The sequence below is a fragment of the Semicossyphus pulcher genome, unplaced genomic scaffold (assembly GCF_022749685.1).
Source record: "Semicossyphus pulcher isolate SPU_LCO1_2020_fin unplaced genomic scaffold, fSemPul1.0.p SCAF_9, whole genome shotgun sequence".
In the NCBI taxonomy this organism is placed as follows: domain Eukaryota; kingdom Metazoa; phylum Chordata; class Actinopteri; order Labriformes; family Labridae; genus Semicossyphus; species Semicossyphus pulcher.
The window spans coordinates 13,786,848-13,809,409 of NW_027211770.1; the positions used below are offsets into that span (position 1 = coordinate 13,786,848).

General features: G+C 41.7%; 1 protein-coding gene across 1 annotated transcript in view; it reads right to left on the reverse strand.

Moving 5' to 3' along the window:
* cdkal1 (CDK5 regulatory subunit associated protein 1-like 1) overlaps nucleotides 1-22,562 on the reverse strand; it is a 255,705-nt gene that overhangs the window by 142,931 nt on the left and 90,212 nt on the right. Inside the window, exons 7-8 of the mRNA XM_069656482.1 lie at nucleotides 18,611-18,731; nucleotides 1,329-1,432 (exon numbers count right to left, since the gene is read on the reverse strand). Coding sequence (XP_069512583.1) covers nucleotides 1,329-1,432; nucleotides 18,611-18,731 — 225 coding nt within the window. The remainder of the gene's footprint in view (nucleotides 1-1,328; nucleotides 1,433-18,610; nucleotides 18,732-22,562) is intronic.

The window sequence follows — 22,562 nt, forward strand, 5'->3', positions numbered from 1 at the left end:
ATGTGTTGGACAAACAAGTCCGATCGATGGAGGCCCCACTTCGCAACTTACAGGACTAAAAGGATCTGCTGCTAACGTCTTGGTGCCTCAGCACACCTTCAGAGGTCTAGTGGAGTCCATGCCTCGATAGGTCAAGGCTGTTTTGGCGGCAAAACGGGGATCTACACAATATTAGGCAGGTGGTCATAATGTTATGGCATATTGGTGTTAACATACATGGTTAAATCTTGTGGTCTTTGACACATCCATCATCCCCAACCACCACAGCAAGCCTTATCAGCCTTTCAACTACGTCACTCAGCTGCTTTGAATGTCTGATATGGATGCAGATGGGCTATCATTTCGGTTAGCTGAAGGCCCACAGCACACAGAAGCTAAAGGATAGCTTGTGCATCTGTATCACACGCACAGGTCGATGACAAAGCTCTGTGTGTAAAAAGCATATTCTCTTAAGGTCTACTGGTTACCTTTTAGTGATTCTGTGATTGTGGCATTAAAGTGACAAAATTGAAAATGACTCTAACTTGTCTGTTACGGTAAGCCCAAATGAGGTCTTTGTTTATCACTGACTCTGAACAAACAAAGCGTGGCTTTGATCAGGATAGAAAACACAGCCTTTCTAAAACATTCATGATCACATTCTCAGGTTGAACTACGTCTTAATTATGTGAAAGAGCCATTAAATGTTAATTGAATGAGACGATTGACCTTAGCTAGTTGCACAGTACTCCCGGCAATGTGACCCCAAAGGCAGCAGTTGACATGAGGCTAAAAGGTTTGTAATCCAGCGGGGAGAGGGATCGGGGGGAGGTGAGATGCAGAGAAAAAATTAACATGGATTGAATTCAAATGCATTCCGTGATTGTTTATGTTCAGATGAAGCACACAGATTTCAGACTCAACACCAGATAAAAGCAGTCAAACACTCAGATAATAAACTGTGTATGATAAACGCTCTGGAAGTGAGATTTGTGTTTACAACGTTGGAGACTTGCCCTTGACTGACCCGCCGGAGGCTCTAATAGAGACACGGCCTGCTGTGCCGCTGGGGATTCTGGGAGTCTACTCTTAAGGAACAGATGCCAAGGTACAACAGCTGTTCATTTGGCACCAAACTCTCCAAGAAGCAACTTACCAAAAAATCAGCACTTTCAATTGTCCAATAGCAGCAACTCCAGTTTCACAGCATATAAATCAAGTATGCAAATCAGCCACTTTCAATGACCCATTTTAAAGGAGAGCTAGAAACGATGCCGTATACAAACACTGTATTTTAAATCCACATTGTATTTATGTGTGTGCGTGCGTGACAGAGATAATGCACTCACCCTGGAAAGACTGCTTGGCTCTCTCCACGAGCTCCTCGATAGGGTAGCTGGCCAGGTCTCCTCTGGCATGCTTCGTCTTACAGTATGTACACGCGTTCAGACACCTGGACAGACAAACAGAAGGAGAGAAGATGAGGAGGGGAAAAGGACGGATGCCTCTGAGAAGAGTTGTACTCTTCAATCATCAACCAACACAGGATAAATCGTTAAAATTGAATACCTTCGAACAAGGAGCAGTGACAACTTTGAATTATTGATTTATCATTTCAAGAAAACGTGATGCTACTTTAACTGATTACATTCAAAATGTGTTTCTTATCACAAACTTAACTGGCATTAAAATTAGCAGCTAAATATGTACTTGCTTTTGATAATCAATTTGTTGTAAAACCACAGAGTAACAACACTGTTAATCTTCATGAAATAAAATTTCCAAACTGAAATCTAGAGCTCAACGTTTTCACTTGATGGACTGTTGACCTTGAAAGGATTGAGGAGGCCATGGTAAGACAAGACTTTCAATGTTTTCATGACATCAATTGGTGCATAATTTCCCAGTAGAGCACAATCGGGAGAAGAAGCCGTCCTTTCTTTTCTAAACTGCTTATATGGACTCCAGCTAGCTTTGAATTAACTCGGAGACAGCTGTCTCTCAGACCATGAAAAGCAGTGGAAAGATCAGACTCAATACACTGTTTTGTTTTACAACAAGTAGAAAAGCTTGATTCAAATTTGCCATGAAAGGGAGGGAGTGAGGCAGTAAGCAGAAAAATTAAAATAAGAAACACTGGCTCACACCAGATCCAAAAGCATGGCATAGTATCAACTGTAGTGGAGTCTTTGTTTTGGATGAAGGGGGCTTTTCTTTGAGAGTCTTCTGTAAATCAGTGCTGAAAAGAAGACTGAGGAGCACTGTTAAATCTACTTTTTTATTTGCATTTCTAGGGTTTTATTTCTGATCTCTAATTTGTCACACTAGGATAAAAATAAACACTGTTTCTGTCATCTTTGAACTCCCTCTTACGCTGTTGGCTTACGTTTCTGGCAACAGCTCCAGTTAGTTACATGAACATGCTGTTGGTTGAACACGAGTTTAACACTTTAATTAGAAGTGTGTGTTTTTGGGATCAAGATATTAAAGGAAAAAAGAAGACCATGTATCTATTTTCTCTCTCTTAAAAGAAAAACTTCATCCTCTGCCGTGTGTGCTCCTGTACGGTGCAAAATGATGAGTTACATTTCCTGTGGAGCCACACTTAGCACATGTATACTGACAGTGTTGTAGTAGAGCACAAAATACATCCCATAATCCTGTGGAAAACAGTATGCAAAGCGGTGTTTTCACTTAACACCCTAAACTGACCAAACTGTAACTAATGACCACCGTTCATAGCACTACTAATGCAACCTTTTGATACAGAATGAAGATCAAAAGTTACTCTTCAACATAAGTGTCACAGCTCACTAATGGGTTTTCTGTGGACTCTATACGCTCCGGTGCAACGGCAAAAATATTGTCTAAATGATAAATTACCATAAAATGCTGTTATCTAAGGCAGCTAGTGCAACATTTTAACATCAGACAGTTGTACATAACAAGCAGAAACACTGCATTTGACCATGGCAGACCCATGGAGAATAACAGGGGTTTCCCAGAAGCTCCACACAAACAGGCCAACACAGAACGCAGGCTGGACCGCAGACACAATTGTTGTCCTGTTTACATGATGTGCAAGTTTGTTTTAAGTTTATTATCATTCTGGTTCTGGCAGCTCTTAGAAGATTAGTATGTGACAGTACCCTGAGAGTTGAATTTAAGGGAGAACTACTTCTCAGACTGTGCAGAGACATAAGAGTTCACAGACGCTGAAAATGGTGTTAAAGTATCACTAACATCTTCTCAGAGGAAAGGTTACCTTAGACTGCATGGGCTTCTAATAATGGTTCACATTTATTCCCCTACACATTACCCCAAGCTGATAACCAATAACTTTTTACCAAGTATGATAATTGATGATTGACAAAAAAAATCCAGTGAAACTCAAGTGTTTAACCTTGTAAACATCTTTCATGTGCTACAAGACATATCAGGGACAACATAAGTAGTCATCTCCATGGCTGGGCCTGTCTGCTTTTAAACTGCAGTGTACCAAGGACAGGCTGAACAACACGTTTTCAGATTGGCAGGTTTGAGACGTCACAAACCTAAGGAGCCAATCCCGTTAATGGACGGGGTGACGCTATGCATATCATAACGTACCTATGGCAACCACTTCAGCGACGCGTGAGCCAGCTGTAACCGTCATCGTGATTTTTCTAAACTCACTCCTGACTGCTAACGTCAACGTCACCACTACTAATTACTACATTTCAAGCTAGCTAAGTTTCAACAAGTTGCCACTAAACGATGGCAGAGACGTGTTTTGTTTTCGCGATGGAGGGGGCGGTTGTAAATTTGCATAGTGGGCGGGGCCTATGCAGATTGGGGAATTTTTAATGAGGGAGAAGAAATTAAACATATTTTGCAGAAAAAAAACATATCAGACACAATCTATTAATTCAAGCAGAGCATTTTATATGTCTTAAAACATGAGTGTAGCTGCTCTTTAAGATAAATAATTAAAAAGAAGCCAAGCTTTGAGAGGTAAGGGTCTCAGGAACCAGCCAGATTTACCACAGTACGAAAGTCCTTCGTTTTCCACTGAAATATCTTCTAAATCGTTTGAAATACAATAAATGTGATCATGGAAAAAGCTGAAAAACAAAAGATAACACGGCTATTTGTCCATCTATCCATCCATCTCTCCCTCTCAGGGTATTGCTTATCCTCGATGAGGGCACTAAAGATGGCAGCTAGGTCACAGGACCTAGCTGTGGAGAAAACACAGACAGATGGGGCCCTGCATGCGCGCGCACACACACAAAAACACACGTCCAGATACCACCAGGGGGTCCATCCATCTTAATGTGATCAGGCCCAGCTGAGTGGATCACACCAACATTAATCTCAAGAGACAGTCAGTGGCCTGTTTGGGTGTGTGTGTGTGTGTGTGTATTTGCATCTATTATGTGTGAGTGTATGTGTGTGTTCATGAGCCTGTGTGAGTATGCTGCTGCTGAACATTTGTCCAGTATCACAACAACGCATTAGCAGTTTCGACCTCTCCATCAGCCTAAATATGCTGCGACATGTAGTCGGCACCCTCAGACTGACAGTAACTGAAGGAGAGGAGCAGGGTCACTCTATCTGACAGACACAGACACACATGTTTGCTGTGCTTCTTAAAGTTGAGGAGGAGAGGAGACCACAGCAGTGTAAGAGAGAAATACTTCTAAAATTAAAACAACTCTCCTCCTTATCGAGCCACCATCCTTTCCCCTCCTTTGTTTCTGTCCTCTTCGCCTTCTGTTTCATCCCAGTTAATTAAACCACAGAGGTAGCAGTTGTACCTGACAACAGTGTAGTTCATCATGTGCTACAATGAGAGAGGCCACCTCCCCTGTGTGTGTGTCATTGTGTGTTTTATGTGTGCATAAGAGAGAGAGACTATTGTGTGGTTGCAGCCTTGAAAAGGTAACAAAGAAAGGAAAGCCCTGAGGTTCTCTGTACATTTACAAACCTCCCTCCACACACACAAAGGCATGCACATACACACATATACAGTACAATTCACTGTGGAGGGGCCCCCATGTGCAGACTCTTGCAGACACAGACCGGGGGAGAGTTGATAAGCATTTAGGGTCTACACATTAATTAGAAAACTGCTCTATGCATAAACAAAGTGGGCCATGTGTTCATGTAGGGTAGTGTGTGTATGTGTGTGTGTGTTCATGGGGGTTCCTATTGTGCAAGCTTGAAGATGCAATTATAAAAACAAAGCTTAAACTGTGCGGGGAAGTCTGAGCACTTTGTAAATTATGAAGCAAGATTATTCATTGCACTTATTGTTGAGGCTGAGCGAGAGGGTGGAGTGGGTATATGAGCAAACAAAATCTTAAATCTGCTATTATACCAGTGAACAAAGCCCGCAGCCTGTAAGTTCACTGTTAGAGTCGTCTCAAAGTCAAAGTGGAGGTTGCAAAATAATGTGGAGTCAAGGAACAAAGAGTGCTGACACAATGGAGTAAAGACCTATTAGAAGCAATGAATAGAGGATGATTAGTTATTCAGAGAAAGGTTGGCAGCTTAACTCTGTTTACCCTTGATACACTGCCATGAGTGAGAGTTGGTTGCATTCAAGTTAAATGGGAACTTTGCATGCGCACCAATGCTCTTGTGTGACAAAGAGATTATTCCTTACACTTTGTATCTTATTAGGGGCTCTTTAATCTCTCATGATCAGGATTTGGGATGAAACTAAAACTTTTGTGTGTCTAGTTTGTCACTGAACTAACCTGTCAGGGCTCACTTTTAAGCACAGAATTGTTAGGTTCATTGTGTAAAGACACTGAGTGCAAAGAATCACACCCAGAATTGCAAAGAAACGTGCAAACTGTGAGCGACAACTGTATTGATAATGTTAAATATGTATAATATTTCTGCTTTTTGTTGACTGTGTGAATGGTGGTGACGTAGGATATCATACCAAAATTGGGCATGTGACAGGCTCTTATCTTACCTTCCTATGTAAAACCCCCACAAATTGTTTAAGTGCATAAAACAGCACGTAATGACTGACAGCAAAACAAGTAATGTAAAGTGATGCTCAGGTTTTTAAACACCACATTTTTTCGTGAACACATTTGTCACAGGCTTTTCAGAAATGAAAAAACTACCTAACAAACAGTTCTGCTAAAGAAGCCTCTAACCTTCAGGTGTCTGGTTGAGAATCAGTAGAACAGCTGACTTGTCAAAGAGTTGTTTACTCTTCTGCCAAATAATTATCTGATCGCACTAAGGAAAAAAAGTTTTCTCACAAAGTGCATTTTTGTGTGCACGTGTTCATGTTTCTTTCTATCTGTGTACAACAGTGTGTGTATGAGTGTGTCCTAAGGCAGCTGGGACCCGTTCCTCTCGGTGTTCAATGCAGCCTGTGTGTCTGACCTCTTGAATTCGGCTATTTAGTGTTGTGTTCCCAGCGCCGCACACTGAAAAAGATCTGTGTGTGTGTGTGTGAGAGAGCGAGAGTGTGTTTTGGATGTGTCACATGCTGACCTCGGTTTTTTGTAACTACTACAGCCGCCTTGCTTGTTGTTTTGACTAGAGGGGGACAGCACGTGCATGTGTGTGAAACTCAAACCCCATGTCTACATAGGAACCGTGAGTGTTTTCACAACTTCTTGTTTTGTCTAAAGACAGACCTCCAGACGGTCTCCGTCTTGGATCAGCCAGCCCATTGTTACTGGACAAGAATGCTATGATGTTTGTTTGTTATGGAGAACCAGGCATACTGAAAACAGAAAAGTGATACAACATTTGACCTGAAGTTGGACTTGCAGGCTGGCCGATCAACAGCTAAGCCAGCTGACTTAATACCTTAAGGGCCACTTGAGTGTGTAAATGACTTACTGATGAGATAACTTAATGTTGCCAACCAGGCTGAATGACAAGCTGTCTTTATTGATAGATTAGTGATGTTCTGACAGATGACTACTGACAGTTATCAGTGGGTACTCTCAGACTTAAGCTGTACTGCTGGGTTACCCTCACAAAATACCTCATTAGCTAGGTGTATCAATGCAGGCTTGTTTCCTGTCTCTCTGACTCCTCTGCACTCACTCAGACACTCAGCATGCTGAACTTATCTTGTTTACAACATTTTTTAGTGTGCAAGTTATTAAAACGTGTTGTAGCTCATCTGTCAAAATGTCCATGCTGTGCTCCGATCCACACATTCCATCCTCAATTGGAAAGTCCCTGTTTATGTGTCCCTGAAAAGAATACAGCAAACATCTGGTCCATCATTTTTTCAGAGAAGCTAAAATTAGATTGCATCTATTCTGTTGTTTTGCTTTGCACGGGACGTTTTCAGGAGGGGCGCTGTTGTGGTTCCCTGAGCCAATCACAGCGAATAGGTGAGTGTGGGAGTGGCTCAAATTAGCAATTGTGCCCCATTCAGACCGGTAAACATGGCGAAAGAGCGATGCAGAGTTGGCCCTTATTTCTGTAGGTGCCTCAAAGCGTGTAGGACAAACTAACCGGTGGTTAGCATGCTAGCGCAAAGGTAACCATGCTGCTGTCAGTGTTAGCTCGGTTGGGTGGGCGTGTTCTCGCACGAGAGTGTAACAGTGAGCTTATGGTGACAAAGGGTGCAGGAGGAGGGGCCCAGTTTGAATGTGTTGTTGACAAAATGCAAGATAAAATCCAACTTATTATATCTTTGACATAACGTTACTACTGTCTGGTTTAGCTGACATCCCAAACAGTCAACACTGGAGCAGAAAGCGACCATGCAGCAGGCCGACCTGCCCTGCTGTCCGGCATCACTCTGCCCTTTAACCCCCTTCTCAGCCCCCAGTTGGTTTCATGGTTTGTGGTCATTTTGAGACTTGGTTTGCAAAGATTACAGCCTACCATGCTGTTGCTCATTTATTGCTCAGTGTTCAACGACCCAGCCAAAAAACAACAGTATGCTTATTGACTGATTGGAAGCCATAGTGGAGATTGCTTCTGTACGAGCCTTGCTGAGCATCAACATGTAAGGGTTACAGTTCCTGCACACACATATATGAATCATTGCGGATGTAAGCACGCTCACATTACAGTCAACAGGGTGTTAAACCGTAGTACCAGTGTTTCCAGGGAAATGCATGGTGCAAACACGATATAAACTGTGTCATTGTACAAATAATTCAACTACACTGCATATGTACACACATCCCTCCTGACAAAGAGAGACAGCCTAATCTCTTGCTTGATGATTCTGTCTTGACAACTATGGGCCATTTACCTCTTGGAAGGAAACATGTAGGAAACTGGTTTAGGCAAATAGTCTGTAGGACAATGTGTTGTGTGTGTGCGTGTGTGTAAACTGTGTTTGCCTGTGACATACTGGGCTAATTCAGTTACTCAGGGGTTCTGTAGTGTAATGCCTTGTAATGACACACAATCTCATTTTGTCCAAGGAGACACATCAATCTTTTGGATTTACTGTGGGGAGCAGAGTCTCTCCTGGTGAGTGAGTGGGAAGAACAGTGGATAGAGAGAGTGTGCGTGTGTGTGTGTGTTTTTGTCAGGCTTGTATTTGTGTGTTTGTGTGTTAAGCAGTGGGGAAGAGGGAAATGGAATAATATGTTCAGACCAGTGGAGCTGAAAACTACCCATACATTGGTTTGATAAACAGCAGGAAAGGCCACCATGGTACATAGCTAGAAGAGGTGTGGGTATGTGTGCGTGGGTGTGTTTGACTGAGTGGGAACGTGTCTGCATACGATCACGCTTGTGTCGGGGAATGAAATAGAAAAAGAAAATGGGAATTCCTTTGTGGGGGGCAATGCGTTTGTATGTGTTGTATGTGCGCTAAAGTGCAAAATCAAAAGAGATCATGTGTATATTGTGCAATCATGCATGCCCGCGATCCTACACACACATGTACGTGATCAGAAACCCTGGTGTAAACACTCTTCACTCCTCTGTAAGTCGACTTTTCTGAAGCACATCAGCACATTTTCTCCCTCTTTTGTTGCTGCTTCACATGATGCATTTTCACTTCTGCTCCTCCGGGGGGGAAAAAAAACAACACGGCAAGGAAAGATGAGATCATTGACCAAAGAACAACAAAATGAAAAAGCAGTCAAGTAGAGCGATGTTATGTGCCTTGTGTATTTGCTTTTAAGATGAGGGAGAGATATGGAAACATTATCTGCAGTGAATATCGCATGAACCTCGGTGGTGGAGATAGCGCTGCCTGAAAAGGAGTCTCAAGCTGGAGAAGTATCTGCTGAGATTGTTTGGTAAAGCGTACGTGTGTCTCTCCCTGGCATCTCAGGCCAAACTAGCTCCTCATTCTCTTAGGCCTTATTCACTTCCACACTGTAATTGCCAGAGACATTCAAATTACAAAGGAGCACATAGGCCTGATTCAATTTGCTTTAAACTCGGCTAATGACTTCCCATCTCCACCCGTTTGTCCCCGTCTCTCTCTGTGGTTGAAAGAGGAAGAGGAGCAGTACCTAGACTTTTATCTGCAAGAACATCTTTTCTATTCCTACAGTGACTCTACTTTTCTGTAGCGATAGTCCTTATTAGAGGGTTTGTCACCAATGTCTTTTTCAAGCCACCATGTCAAGGCCTCTGGCATCAAAAACACGATGTGCTGAGTGCGACTGATCTCCAAACAGAAAGCGTTACAAGGAAGGCGGAGAAAAGTGTCCCGCAGTGGACACTTTGATGAATGCTGATTGGGGAAGAGTGAAGCGTGATCTTCTGCTAAAAAGCATTAAAGAGTGCCAGTGAGAAATATTCAATATAAGAGAAGTGAACAGTGTTTATAAACTGGAAAGCTGACTGGATGGGTAAATTAGAAAACGCAGACAAAGGATGTGGTGTCACAAAGAGGAGCTGATGTTTGCATCCGATATTACATTTGATTTTTGTGTAATAAAGAAAAGGCTGTGAAGAAGAAGAAGAAGAAGCTTAACTTCCAAGAACGTATTCAGCCATGATGAGCTCAAGCTTCGTGAGGCAAAGTTTAACCATAAACAGACACGATGTTTTCTCTTTTCATTATGTGCTGCGTGTTGTTGTTGTGACTTTTTATACAAAACATATGGCCCAAAATAAAAAGAATCCTGTTAATTTAGTGTTTTTTGTGTGTGAATGGGATATGATCATGAGACCTTGTTCTCAGTTTAACACAAACATGTGAGCTACACCACTTCTTGTGTACAGCGATGGACTGTCAAGCAGCAAAACATGGGTAGGCGGAGCTAAGCGGCTGCACTTCTGGTTTCTGTAAGCATTGCGAGTAAACGGTAATCTATTATGGCTGAACAAACAAAGAAAACATGGATGACTTCTTCAAAAAGAATTGAAGATCCAAAGAAAAAGGAACAAATTCGCAGTCAGATGAAGGCAAGTTAGAACCATGACAAAGGGAGCCAGCCGTAGAGGTCGTTGTGGTTACATTGGGAAGAGTGCTCTCATAATTGCAGATTATTTCCAGTGTATTTTTAAATAAAGTTTTATTTAGAAGAGCGTGCTAAACAAAGACTGTAAAAGAGCGTTCGCAAAAGTCCAACTTTATATAAAAAAGACGTGTTGTCACTCTGATTCTGCTGTCACACTGTTTCAAGACTTAACAGAGACAGGGAAGCATGGTCTAAAAACACAGCTTAGATTAACACTGGGTCCTTAACTCGTCTCCTATCAGCCTGGGAGCAGCTAAATATTCCTTCATTTTCTATAGCTACGTTCAGCTTTTCTTATTTAGTATCTCAACATTGTTTCTGGCCCTGATACGATGAGGACAAATCAGGTCAGGAGCAGGAGCAATAAAATACTTAGTTTTAACCTCCTCTTTAAGGTAATAGGTCTACCTCTGACACACAGCCAGGTCCTAACCCTGACTCCGCCTGCTTTGAGGCTAATTGTTTTCCCTTTCCATCTAGAAGCCTGCGACCCCAAATGTACTTCTCTCTGAAGCCCTGAACGTTACACCTTGGCCACAATGGGTAACAGAAATCTATGTAAAGGTCAGCAGCGAGGTTGATAAGACCTATTATTCCAGTGTGTCGGAGCGGAGAGGGGATGGAGAAGTTGCTGCAAATCACAGGAAACAAGCAGCTAACACACAGGGGGCCAGTCAGCGAACACAAACACATTCACAATGCAAGCTAGGGCACAAGCAGCAAGACACATTTCACTCTGTCGGCTTTGTTTACATAGTGTGTGAGCGTGCGTGTTGCAACAGTTACTATAAGTGATTGTAGGAATCAAGGATTTGGCAGGGATAAAGGTCTGTGAGCCGTTTTAAATCCTTTATGATTGTAGCCAACCACAGAAATGAATAGAATTGAAAATGACAAGGAAAACAATGATGACAGATTAATACTATGAACCCAGAGTATAGACTCCCAAACATTCATGTTTAAAGGGTTTTAAATATCTTTTCAAAACACTGACAATGGAGTCGTGCAACATTCAACCTGGCTTAATGGACAGATTAAATTAGCTTTCTGTTAAGAAGATAAATATTTACTATTGGTGTCAGGAGGTGAAAAAAAGGAAAGGGGGGACATGAAAAGAAGGTGCTGAACAAAGTAAATTGGATAAAATACTGTACTGGCTCCAAGGTTGTCTTTTATACTCTCTGGATAGGAGGCCAGTAGCTCAGAGAGTTTGAAATTTCCACTCTCCAGCGACAAAAACAGGACTGTTGGATTTCTTTATGTATAAAATCCTTCAATGTTTGCACCTATTGAAGACAAGTCAGAACGTCTGTTTGTCGACCTGTTGTAAGCTTAACCTTGCAAGCATCCGAAGGACGGTGAAGTGCGGGAGGTGGATGAGGAAAACATTAAACCAGCAGAAGTCAAATATTTTCATCGTATCGAAGGAAAACATCATATTTTAAATGGTACGGGAGTTTAGTTTGAGATTGATCCATCAAAGAATATGTGCACTATGCAATCCACTACAGATGCTAAACATAACTTTGATCATGGTGTCATGTCAGAATTTATTCAGCTCATGAGCGATCACACATTAAGGAAGCAGTCAGCCCGCCAACTATTCCTCACTCTTGTTTGAGAGAGCTCTCAAACCACAGGAAGCCAACTTTCGCTGCCTAGTCCCCGTCTACCTGCCCCGAGGAGAGGAGTGATGAAGTTGGTTATTAGTTCGGGGTTAGAGCGGAGGATTATGAGTACCTGACTTTAAGCACATTGCAATAACAATGACAGAGATTATGACTGCCAAAAATGTGACTAAAGAGAGAACAGGGAAGCGACAGATAATGAAATGAAACGAGCTGTAACTGAGGAACAAAGGGCTTTTTTTTTAAATGCCTGGAGTCTAATGGCAATGGTTGACACAAACAGACACAGCGACAAACACACACACACAAGTTTAATGACCCATTCTGACTGAGAGGTTGTAAATTCCTTGTTTATGACACCGAGCATCACGATTTAACTTGTTCACAATGGGGCTTTCACTGTCGCTGAGACACACACACATGCGCATACACAAAGAGCAAGAAGGGACCGTTAGTGTAGCCTCGGGCTAAACACACACACACACACACACACACACATACACACTCTAGCTTTGCTAATAGTATAAAGCGTGCTTAAACTGGGACACAAAACAGAACATTAGAAAGGCACAGTGAGGTCTTTTCTCAGTCTGACGCTGTAAAGAATATGAACTTTGCCTTCAGGCGGTTTGCATAAAGACACTGTGGAGGATATAACATAAGACAATCCAAATGTAAATGCTGGCAACAGGAACGTAAGCCAATTAAAGGCCAACATCAGCTGCTGGAGGAAGCTTCATAAGAAAGAGCAGGAAACGAGACTGATTCAATCTCATGTTCATTCTACTACTCCCTCAACTGTGTTCAATTTACACACTGACATGATATACACATGTTAAAATAGGTTTCTTTTGCATGACTGATTTAAAAACAGCTTTTAATAAAAGTTAATGTTTTAATTTTCAAAGTGTACAACTTCCAAAAACCTTGGCAGAAAGCATCTTTTGTGTGACTTCATCTTCAGGTGCCTGTTAACATTCCTGATATTCAAGGTCCCCGAGAGGGCAGAGTGATTATGCTGTTTGATGTCTATTCATTGTATGAAAAAGAGGCTGCTGAAATAATTATTTTTAAAAAAACATTTGAGATTCAGTTAATCTAACTATATTTTATCGTTCATCAAACTGAAATTTGACAAACCTTGCAAGAAAAGGTAGCAAACAAAATCAGGCACATTTAAATTTTCATTTAATTTAGTGTACATCTGCAATGAAACATCACTCGATATTTGACCTTCACATCCTGAATGTTAATAATACCGTGTCTGCAAGTACATGAATCTAAATGACAGCTCAAAAAGTGAACTACATATAATAGTATTAAAACAAAACTGTTCAAAGTGATATTAGCAATGACATTGGTGCAACATGCTGCATTGGACCGAACCTTCTAAGAAATAATCAGGGCTTTGCTCATTAATGTGTCAAGGATAGATGAATCAAAATAACTGTGCTAATGGCCCAGGAGGAACCTGACGATGTTCCTTTAATACAAAGCCAGAGGGCATTTGAGGACTAGCTGGACTATGTTGGATTTATTTTCTAATGGGGATAAAATTAACTCGGTTGAGAAAAAAAAGCCAATCTAATTTGGATTTAATGGGTGCAAATGAATTAATATGCAACTTAATGAAACTAATATTGTGAATCAATTTCAACACGGAATTACATTTTCATAGTAGTCCCAGGTGAAGCTCTATGCCCGACCGCTGTAAAATGAGGGGATTGTACAAAGTATTCTCTGTCAGACCCAGACTAATATTACTCTGCAGAATACTTTCAAATGAGTGAAGGGTTTTTACTTAAAAAAATTAATGTTATTGTCAGAAGTCATAGTGTGTTTTTTTTTTCAGTATAAAAAGACACTCTGGGGTTTTTTGGTTGATCTTAAAGAGGCCATTTTAACCAAGAAAGAGCAACAGGACAGCTATTTGGTCCTGTCTCCAAAGATCCTCCTCTGCTCTGCTAATCTGGAACAGATCGGCTGCAGGAGCCGTATTGGTCAGCAGAGCTGTCAATCATCATTTTTACAGCATCAAATAACTAATTAAAAAATAAACTTGTAAATCAGCATTATAACAACTACATATAATGACAAAAACCATGTTTGAGAAACATGTATTTGACATGTATTTTGATTTTATAGTTTGACTCATGTTTCATCTGTTAACATGGAGGAGGCGGCTTTATGACCTATACTGCAGCCAGTCAGCAGGGGGCGCTCCAAATGTTTTGGATTCACTTTTAAGCCGCTTTTCCACTGGCCAAAAACTTTTTGCTGGGAAAGTTTACAATCGGCATTCAGACCCGGGTTAAATGACTCTGCAGTAGACCCGGGTAATTATCACCTCGGCTCCCATCGGCATTGATGGGAACACAAAACCCAGGTCGACACACCAGTCTCCGCCCCCTTTCTGGCACGATGCTATGCTGCAACTCCTTGTCATCTCAGCTGCAAATTCTGCCGGACTGCGTCCAAGCAGTGCTCGAACATCGTTCCAAATTGAATGCCAAGTTGGATAAATGGACTGAATGAGTAGATACAATTAAGACTTAACCACCGTAACATCTTCACTGTTTACTAACCCCGTCTCCGGCACGTTTGTGACGTCAGACGGTGATGTAGCAGAAAAGAGACCAAAAGGAGTATACTCCACTGGCAATGGGAATGCTACATTTAGGTGGGATAGGGGAATTAGAGAGCTGTCAAGTTGTCCATCTTTTTATACAGTCTATAGGCCTTTTTACATTGCAATTCTGTCATAGTGCCGTAACAATGCTCTGCCGTCATGCGGCCTTTGCCTTTTGGCGCTGGACCAAGCAACGCTTCTGTTACGCCTCTGTTACTACCTCTGATGCCAGCTCTTAGGCGGAAAAACTTTCCGCAGTCCGTGCGTTTTACATAGAAGACGGAACGTAACAGATATGTAATAATCCCGCCTTGAACTGGCAATGTAAAAGGGGCTTGATCTCTAACTGGTTAAAAAAAAATGTAACCTTAATTATCACAGCGATAAAGTGTTTTGTTTTTCCCTTGCCCTCTGACAGTAAAGTAATTCACTAAGTACCACAGCATGTTTGGTTGCATTACACATGCTTTCAAAAGTATTACTTATACCCAATAGAGACAATCCCCTCACACCAATGATAAAGCTGACAAGTACACTGTTCACCATGTTCTCTCAGTATACAGTAAGAAAATATCTATGAAGACATGTTACAACATTTGAAAGTATCTAAAGTTCAAGACTTTTTAAAGGACCAGCAGATGACCTGTGGAAACACGACATGACCTTCACATGTGCTCAGACAACAGAGGGAAGGAAAGAGAGAGCGCTTAAATGAATGCATCCCACATCATCACACACAGAGAAACATTAAAGGCCACACACACACTCCGAGTTAATAGTTTCAAACGCTCTCCTCTGACGCAGAGGCCGTTTGGAGAACAACTGCAACTGATGTTGTGCATGTGTATGTCAGACAAAGATCTCTCTGTTTCATCAGCTGACAAATGTCACCAATGATGTCACTACTACCTCAGAGGAATATTCAAAGCAGACTATCTAAAAACAGACGCGCACAAAGAGCACATTCTCTCCGTTTTACACACACACAAGCACATCACGAGAACCATGAAACATTAGTGACACTATGACTGACCAGAGACGGAAAAGCACACACTGAGCTTGGATTTTCAGTAACACCACTGTTATTTGGGAGATTTGTCAACAGCTGCTCCATCCAGTCAACATATTCGAGTAATCCCTCTGCCTTCAAAAAGAGTTCCAGTAAAAAGAGTAAAAACAAAGGGATTTATTTGAAGCCAGCCGGACCCTTTTGAAAAACAACCATGAGTTCATCTGGATCAGACCCCCTGCTGGAGGGAAGCTGGCAAGGGACCGACATCTGCCACACATAAGCACACATACCACAACAAACATAAATTTACACATCCAGGCTGGAAAGCCCACAGAATCAAACAGACAATAAAATGGTCGTACAGGAAAGGACATGATCATCGGGGAAAGAAGAACAGATGTTATTCAAAGTGACCAAAATAGAGTCAGGGGAGGAAAAGAGAGAGAGGGGCAGAAAGTCATTTATCAACATTATTAAAAACACAGGGAGGCTGTGACAAAACCAGAAATGAACCAATCAAATGACACTGGCGGCCAATTGAGGAATGGTTCATAGGGAGGGCAGTGAATAAGACTCTTCTAATGCTGGGCAACCTGAGTGGCAGTTGTACCACAGTTGTACCTTTTCCTTTGGTCCCAATTCTCCCATTTTGCCCTCAAACGTTCCAAATTTGAAGTTGTCCACAAGTGCCGGCTGAAGCCGATGGATTTACAGTTTCCTCGTCGTATTAGCTGAAGTGTAGTCTAAGAAGCTTTTGTCAGTAATAAGGACCACTGAGCTCTGCAGACTACAAACAAGCCAAACACAGTCAACTGTTTAGGAAGGCGCTCACTGGATGCGTCTTTGAATTGAGGCAGGAAGTCATAATCTGGAGACAACGTTGTTAAAACATGTCAGGACCTTTTTGATACAAAGTGCCAGTTTTAATATGTTCTTGTTACTCTGTTTTCCATATCAACATTAAGGTTAAAACCCAGTTTAATTATGACACCACAACAAAATTCAACTCTTCACTGAATCTGTTATTTTATTTAATCCATAGAGGCAACATGCACGGCAACATATGTCTCTAGAACTGTACAAGATTGCAGCGATTCTTATGAAAGCATCCACATCTGAGATGAAAAAAAAGAGCTCCCTTATACAAAGCCGTGTGTTTGCTACACATAAACCACTGTCAAAGGGATCCCCGGCACTGCTTTCTTTTGCTGAGCTCCATTATCTGTGGGCCGTATTTAGTTACTTTAAGTTGCACACAAGCTTGGAGTGGTCAGTTGTCAAACAGCAACCGGGAAGCAACACGTAAACAAAACACAGCAAAACTGCGGCGGCTGATGGAACACCATCAGCTCCTAAAAGTTCACAGCATGGTCCTTCTAAAACACTAAACCCCACTCTTCTCTCCACAAGGGCTGGAGTGCGAGCGGGCCCGCCATCCTCCACCGAGCCTGCTCTGGTAGCGTTATGTTTTTTTTCTCACCTGCATTCTGTGAAGTGTACGACGTGTATTAGCCAATCAGTGGCCGAGTGGGACGGGTCTTCAGAGAATGCATTCAATAAGATCGGAAAATAATCCATCAGATTACCGTAAATAACATGAGTGGGCATTTCAATATTTCAAAAAAACAATGTTGCACACTTTAATACAATCTGGGAGCTACAATTATCCTTATTATGGAATTCCATTAATCTATGTTTCCAGTGCAAAAATGTAAAACATTGACAGACTTAGTGGGACAAAGTGAAGTACAGTACAGTACAGTTATGTTGTCACAACACAGCATTATAAGGTATACACAGCATCAGTATCACACCCAAACTAACCATAAAAACACTGTGGTAGTAAATCTGGTAATAAAACACTAATAACTTATAGGTCAGGACCTGAAAACAGGTCACAGCCTTCTTATTAGTTGCTCACTGTGTTACACCGACAAGGACATTGTCGCAATTAGCCGAGAAGGTTCAAGGACAAGAATGTACAATACAATACAGTACAATGTTTGAACCGCCTCACTGACAGTAACAAATGTGCACACAATAGGCTCAAACAAAAGAGTGTTCTACTTTCATGCAGCACTTCTGCTGTGTCCACAAGTTATTTACTTCCTCGCTTTGTGAGTCGAGCCATTAGTGGATGGACATTGAGGACATGCAAGAGCATGATTGATGGATTATCATCAGTGGAGGCCCAGCACAGTGGAATTAGTCTGTCGTAACCCTTTCTAACTAGCCCACTGAGACCACAGCGCAGGGTTAGCAGGGGCATACAGATCTGTAAACAACATGAAATTAGCCCATAAAAATGCGGGTGTACATGTGAGGTTAGGTGTGAGTGTTTGTGCCTGTGCATCTACTCATAAATGGAAATAGGCATGTCTATCCATCCATCCATCCATCTATAACATTTCTCTATAATACGCACATTTATTTATCTATCAGCACTATTAAATCTTCTTTACGGGCATTGCTCTTTATGGTACACACCACATCAGTATTTATGAACAAAGATGAGAAAACAAAGAATAGTAACAGGATAATAGGAAACATCACAGCTAAAGAAAAAGATGACAAAGGAAGGGGATTTATCTATGTAGCTGTTTGTGTTGTTTATCTGCTTTTATGATAGAAGTCAAAAGGAAGCAGAGACAAAAGACACCTGTTGTGTGTCTGTAACATTTATATTTAAAGAACAAATAGCACTATATGCGCACACATACAACCCCCCTTCTACACACACATCCCAAGCAAACCATGTGAAATTGATAAAATTAGAAGCACAGAGGGGCTCTGTTTAAGTGGTTGTGCAAAGAGAGGGAGACAGAGCAAACACACCCACACACACACTATAAACCTGAATTGCAGGGAAGCAGTGAAATTGAATTCACAGTTAAAGCTGAATATTTTATGAGCCATGCTCTCTGCTCGTGTGTCTGTGTCTTACCCGGTGTTAATGGAGATGATTTCAATGAGAGGGTTCTTCCTGATCTTGGGCAGGTCCAGTCTGGCTCCTCCGAGCCTCCGGCCTCCATCTTTCTTTTGACCCAACAGACGAACTGAGTGACCTGAAAGAAAACAAAACAAACATAACGCAATCATTTATAAACTAACATTATCTGCCATTGTCTGTGTTTTGCTGTTGTCTACTTGTTGCACCTGTAAAACACGAGCATGTAGACCTGTGTGTGAATGGATGCGAAAAAATAGGTTTATTTCATTGTAAACCCTGATTTCCTCTGCCAGAACAAATGAAGGGGATTATTCAAATGGTAAATGGACTGTACTTATAAAGCACTTTTCAAGTCTTTGCGACCACTCAAAGCTGCTTTTACACTACATGTCAAATTCACCCATTCACACACACTTTCATACACTGATGGCAGAGTAAAGTAAAGTGCCTAACTGTCAGTCAATTATCACTGGGTATGGGGTTCATTTGGAGTTCAGTATCTTGCCCAAGGACACTTCGACATGTTAGACTGAAGGAGCTGGGGATTGAGTCTCCGACCCTCCGATTGAAAGACGACCGACTCCACCACTGAGCCACAGCCGCCCCTCATATGTTCACTGGCAAACAAGTGAGACAAAATAAGAGATTAAAAAAAAAAAAGTTGGATGGATGTTTGATGTTTGGATGGTTTGATCACTTCCTTTTTCTGCATCCACCATAGACTGTATAAAAAGATGGACGACATGACAGCTCTCTAAAAGTGAAGCCAAAACATTTTGCGCGCCCCCTGCTGATTGGCTGCAGTATAGGTCATGAACCCTGCCTTCTCCATGTTAACAGATGGGACATGAACTATATGAACTATAAAATGAAAATACATCTCGAATACATTTTTCTCAAACATGGTTTCTGTCATTACAGTAAGTTCTTATCATGCTGATTTACATCTAAGTGTTTTTCTTACAAGTTTAGTTTTAATTAGTTATTTGATGCTGTAAAAATGATGATTGACAGCTCTGTTGACAAATACGGCTCCTGCAGCCGATCTGTTCTGGATTAGCAGAGTAGAGGAGGATCGGTGAGAGGAGACGTAACTAAAACAATCACTTCAGTCATTGAAGTTTACATATCTGTGAACGTCTGCTTCAGACCAACACAAGAAGCTGTTCTGCTGTTAAACACGCCGACGTGCTGGATCTTTGCTGTTATTTTCGTTAAGCTAAGTGTGTGGTTTGGTTAGCGGAAAGGGGCTACAGCGGCTCCACCCGAAATGACATCACCAATGCAAGATGGCATCGCCTATCACAGGGCTGTTTTGGCTTCAATTTTGTACAATGAGAGCAGATGGAGACGCGCCGTCCGTCTCTTTACAGTAAACACACATTGACATACACAAAACATATACGTACAGCCTTTCACCCACAAAGGACATATAAAGTAGTTCTTCAATAAACTTGTATGATCTATGCAGCTGTATTTTGAACAGCATACAAGAAGGGTCAGAGCAGCACATCAGAGCAGATATAAAGTGGTAAAGGTTTGGTCAAAGGAGCTGCACATTTAATGGCAGAATATTCTGACCTCTGGCAGCAGGTGCTTTATAAGTTATCTAAAGAAGAACATGAATACACATATAAAGAAGTAGGATAAGAACTTCATATCCAAGATTGTCAATACATGTGAAAACCATGAAAGACAGACAGGAAACAGCTGAATCTTCAAAATAAAGAGGGCTATTTGGCTCGGATTCTTTACCTTCTGCAAACTGTAACAACTAATAAACTAGTGCCACTTAGTAGATATCACACTGTCACAGAAGTGTTTGAGTTGAGTCTGATAGCTAATAGCATATGATGTCTGGCCTTTGGTATGCAGACATGGGATGCAGTGGTCTCTCCTCTCTGTCTAATAGGCGACCAGCTAGAGGCTGTGCGAGACGGAGGCGCTGAGGGATGGAATTGTCTTCCTGTTTTCATCCGCTTTACATGGGTCTCCTGGGAGGGCGGGCTCAGGGCAGGAAGCATGGCTATCAATTGGTAGATAAAAATGACAATCTGCCCCAGAGGAGGACAAAGAGCCAATCGGTGGGGCGTGACTGGTTGTAATATCCCCGTACAAGCAAGGAAATTAGAAAACTTCCCTCGTGGAAAACAGCTGGGACTCGGAGCACATTCGGCCATGCTTTCTTCTAGCTAGCCATCAACGTGGCCGCTTTTGCTCATAAAACATTGATTTAAGAATCATGCATGTTCTTATTTTCTTCCCTCTGTATCTTTTGCTCCATCTGTTTACTGATCGATCACTTCATTCGTTCGATAACACTGCGTTTAATAGATAAGATTCGTAGTTCCACTGCTCCTGAACTGCAGTTTTTAATATTTTAGGAGTAGGAGCTCAAACGTACGATGTGAGAGGGGGAAGAAAGTTGAGAAAAGAAAACATTTTGAAGGCCAAAAAATTAATGGGAAATTAAAGTGTCTGCACTATTTCTTGATCACAATGGCTCAAGGCCTAAAGTTAAAATCCAATCAACCCGACTCCCTTTTTAAAAGCATTAGAAATTAGTTCCCTTTTGTTTGAACCTCTTTAATACTGATCACTTTGTCAAAATTAAAGTGAAAACATGGGGTCAATTATTTCTTCACCGAAAGCAACCTCAAACATTTCCACAAGACAGGTGAACCTAACCTGTCTGCCATGAATAACAACAAAAAGACACAATATAATACTCATTGCACCAATCACACTGGATGTTAAAATTCAAAACCTGTGGGATGCTTTCACAGAACGAGCCAACCCACAGAGGTTTGCATGGTGAGGTTCAACAATGGACTCTGGAGCTCATATTTGGGAGATGCACAGATTGAGGGGCAGAAAAAAACCTTGAATTAAGATCTGGCTCGGGCCTTTTGGTGAAGGATTGCAGTGATTTCTTGTTCAAAATTCCAGTTGACATTACTTTTATTTCTGAGAAGATTTGTATTCAAATAAATGTCTGTTAAGTCACGATCTATCGCCGAATGAGGTAACACAATGGTGATTGAGCCTATGGCCCTGCATTTGCAGTATTACAGACTGGGTGTCTGTGGCGACTTTTGTGGAAAAAATCGCAAGCGGCGCCCAATTAGCGAAGTGTTTTCCATCAGCCAGCAGTGGTTGGTCTGCCAGAGAGGGTAGGCGGAGCTAAGCGGCTGCTTTTCCGGTCTCTGCAAGTGTTGCGAGTAAACAGTAATCTACTATGGCTGAACAAACAAAGAAAAGATCGATGACTACAGATACAACTTCAAAAACAAGTGAAAATGCAAAGAAAAAGAAACAAACTCGATGCTCAGATGAAGGCAAACAGTCTAAAAAGGAAAGCGACCATCAGCGAGGAAAATCAAGAGTTACAACCAGAGCCAACCGTGGACGTCACACATGCGACACTGTTTAAATATCTGGGAAGTGTGCTGCCGCAATTACCGATTATCGCCATAGGTGCTGCCAAAGAGAAGGAAACTGAGATCTTCGATATAACAACTTTAACTGTGGGTAAATAAAGTTTAGAATACCTTCTTTCACACACAGACATGTCAGGAAAAGGCATTTATCAGTATCGTGCTGGACATTGTTCCTGCTCATCAACTTTTTCTTATAGTCGTCTTACCATCAATTTTGTGCTCGTAAATCTCCACACGAACGCTGTCTGTGTGACTGCCACCGCAGGCTCAAGAAATAATCTCACTCCAGGCAAGGACTCACTCCAGGAGTGTGCCAAAAGCCAAATTCAATTTCAGGGCCGAGGGGACCATGAATGGTAATAAAGAGATAAAATAAGCTAACTTGAGTTGCTGAAGAAAACTGAAGAACGCCGCCCTATTTGTCATCTCAATTACAGAGTTTAGAGAGGCCAACCGCTGTGAGGAGCAGCCCAGACACACACACACACACACACACACACACACAC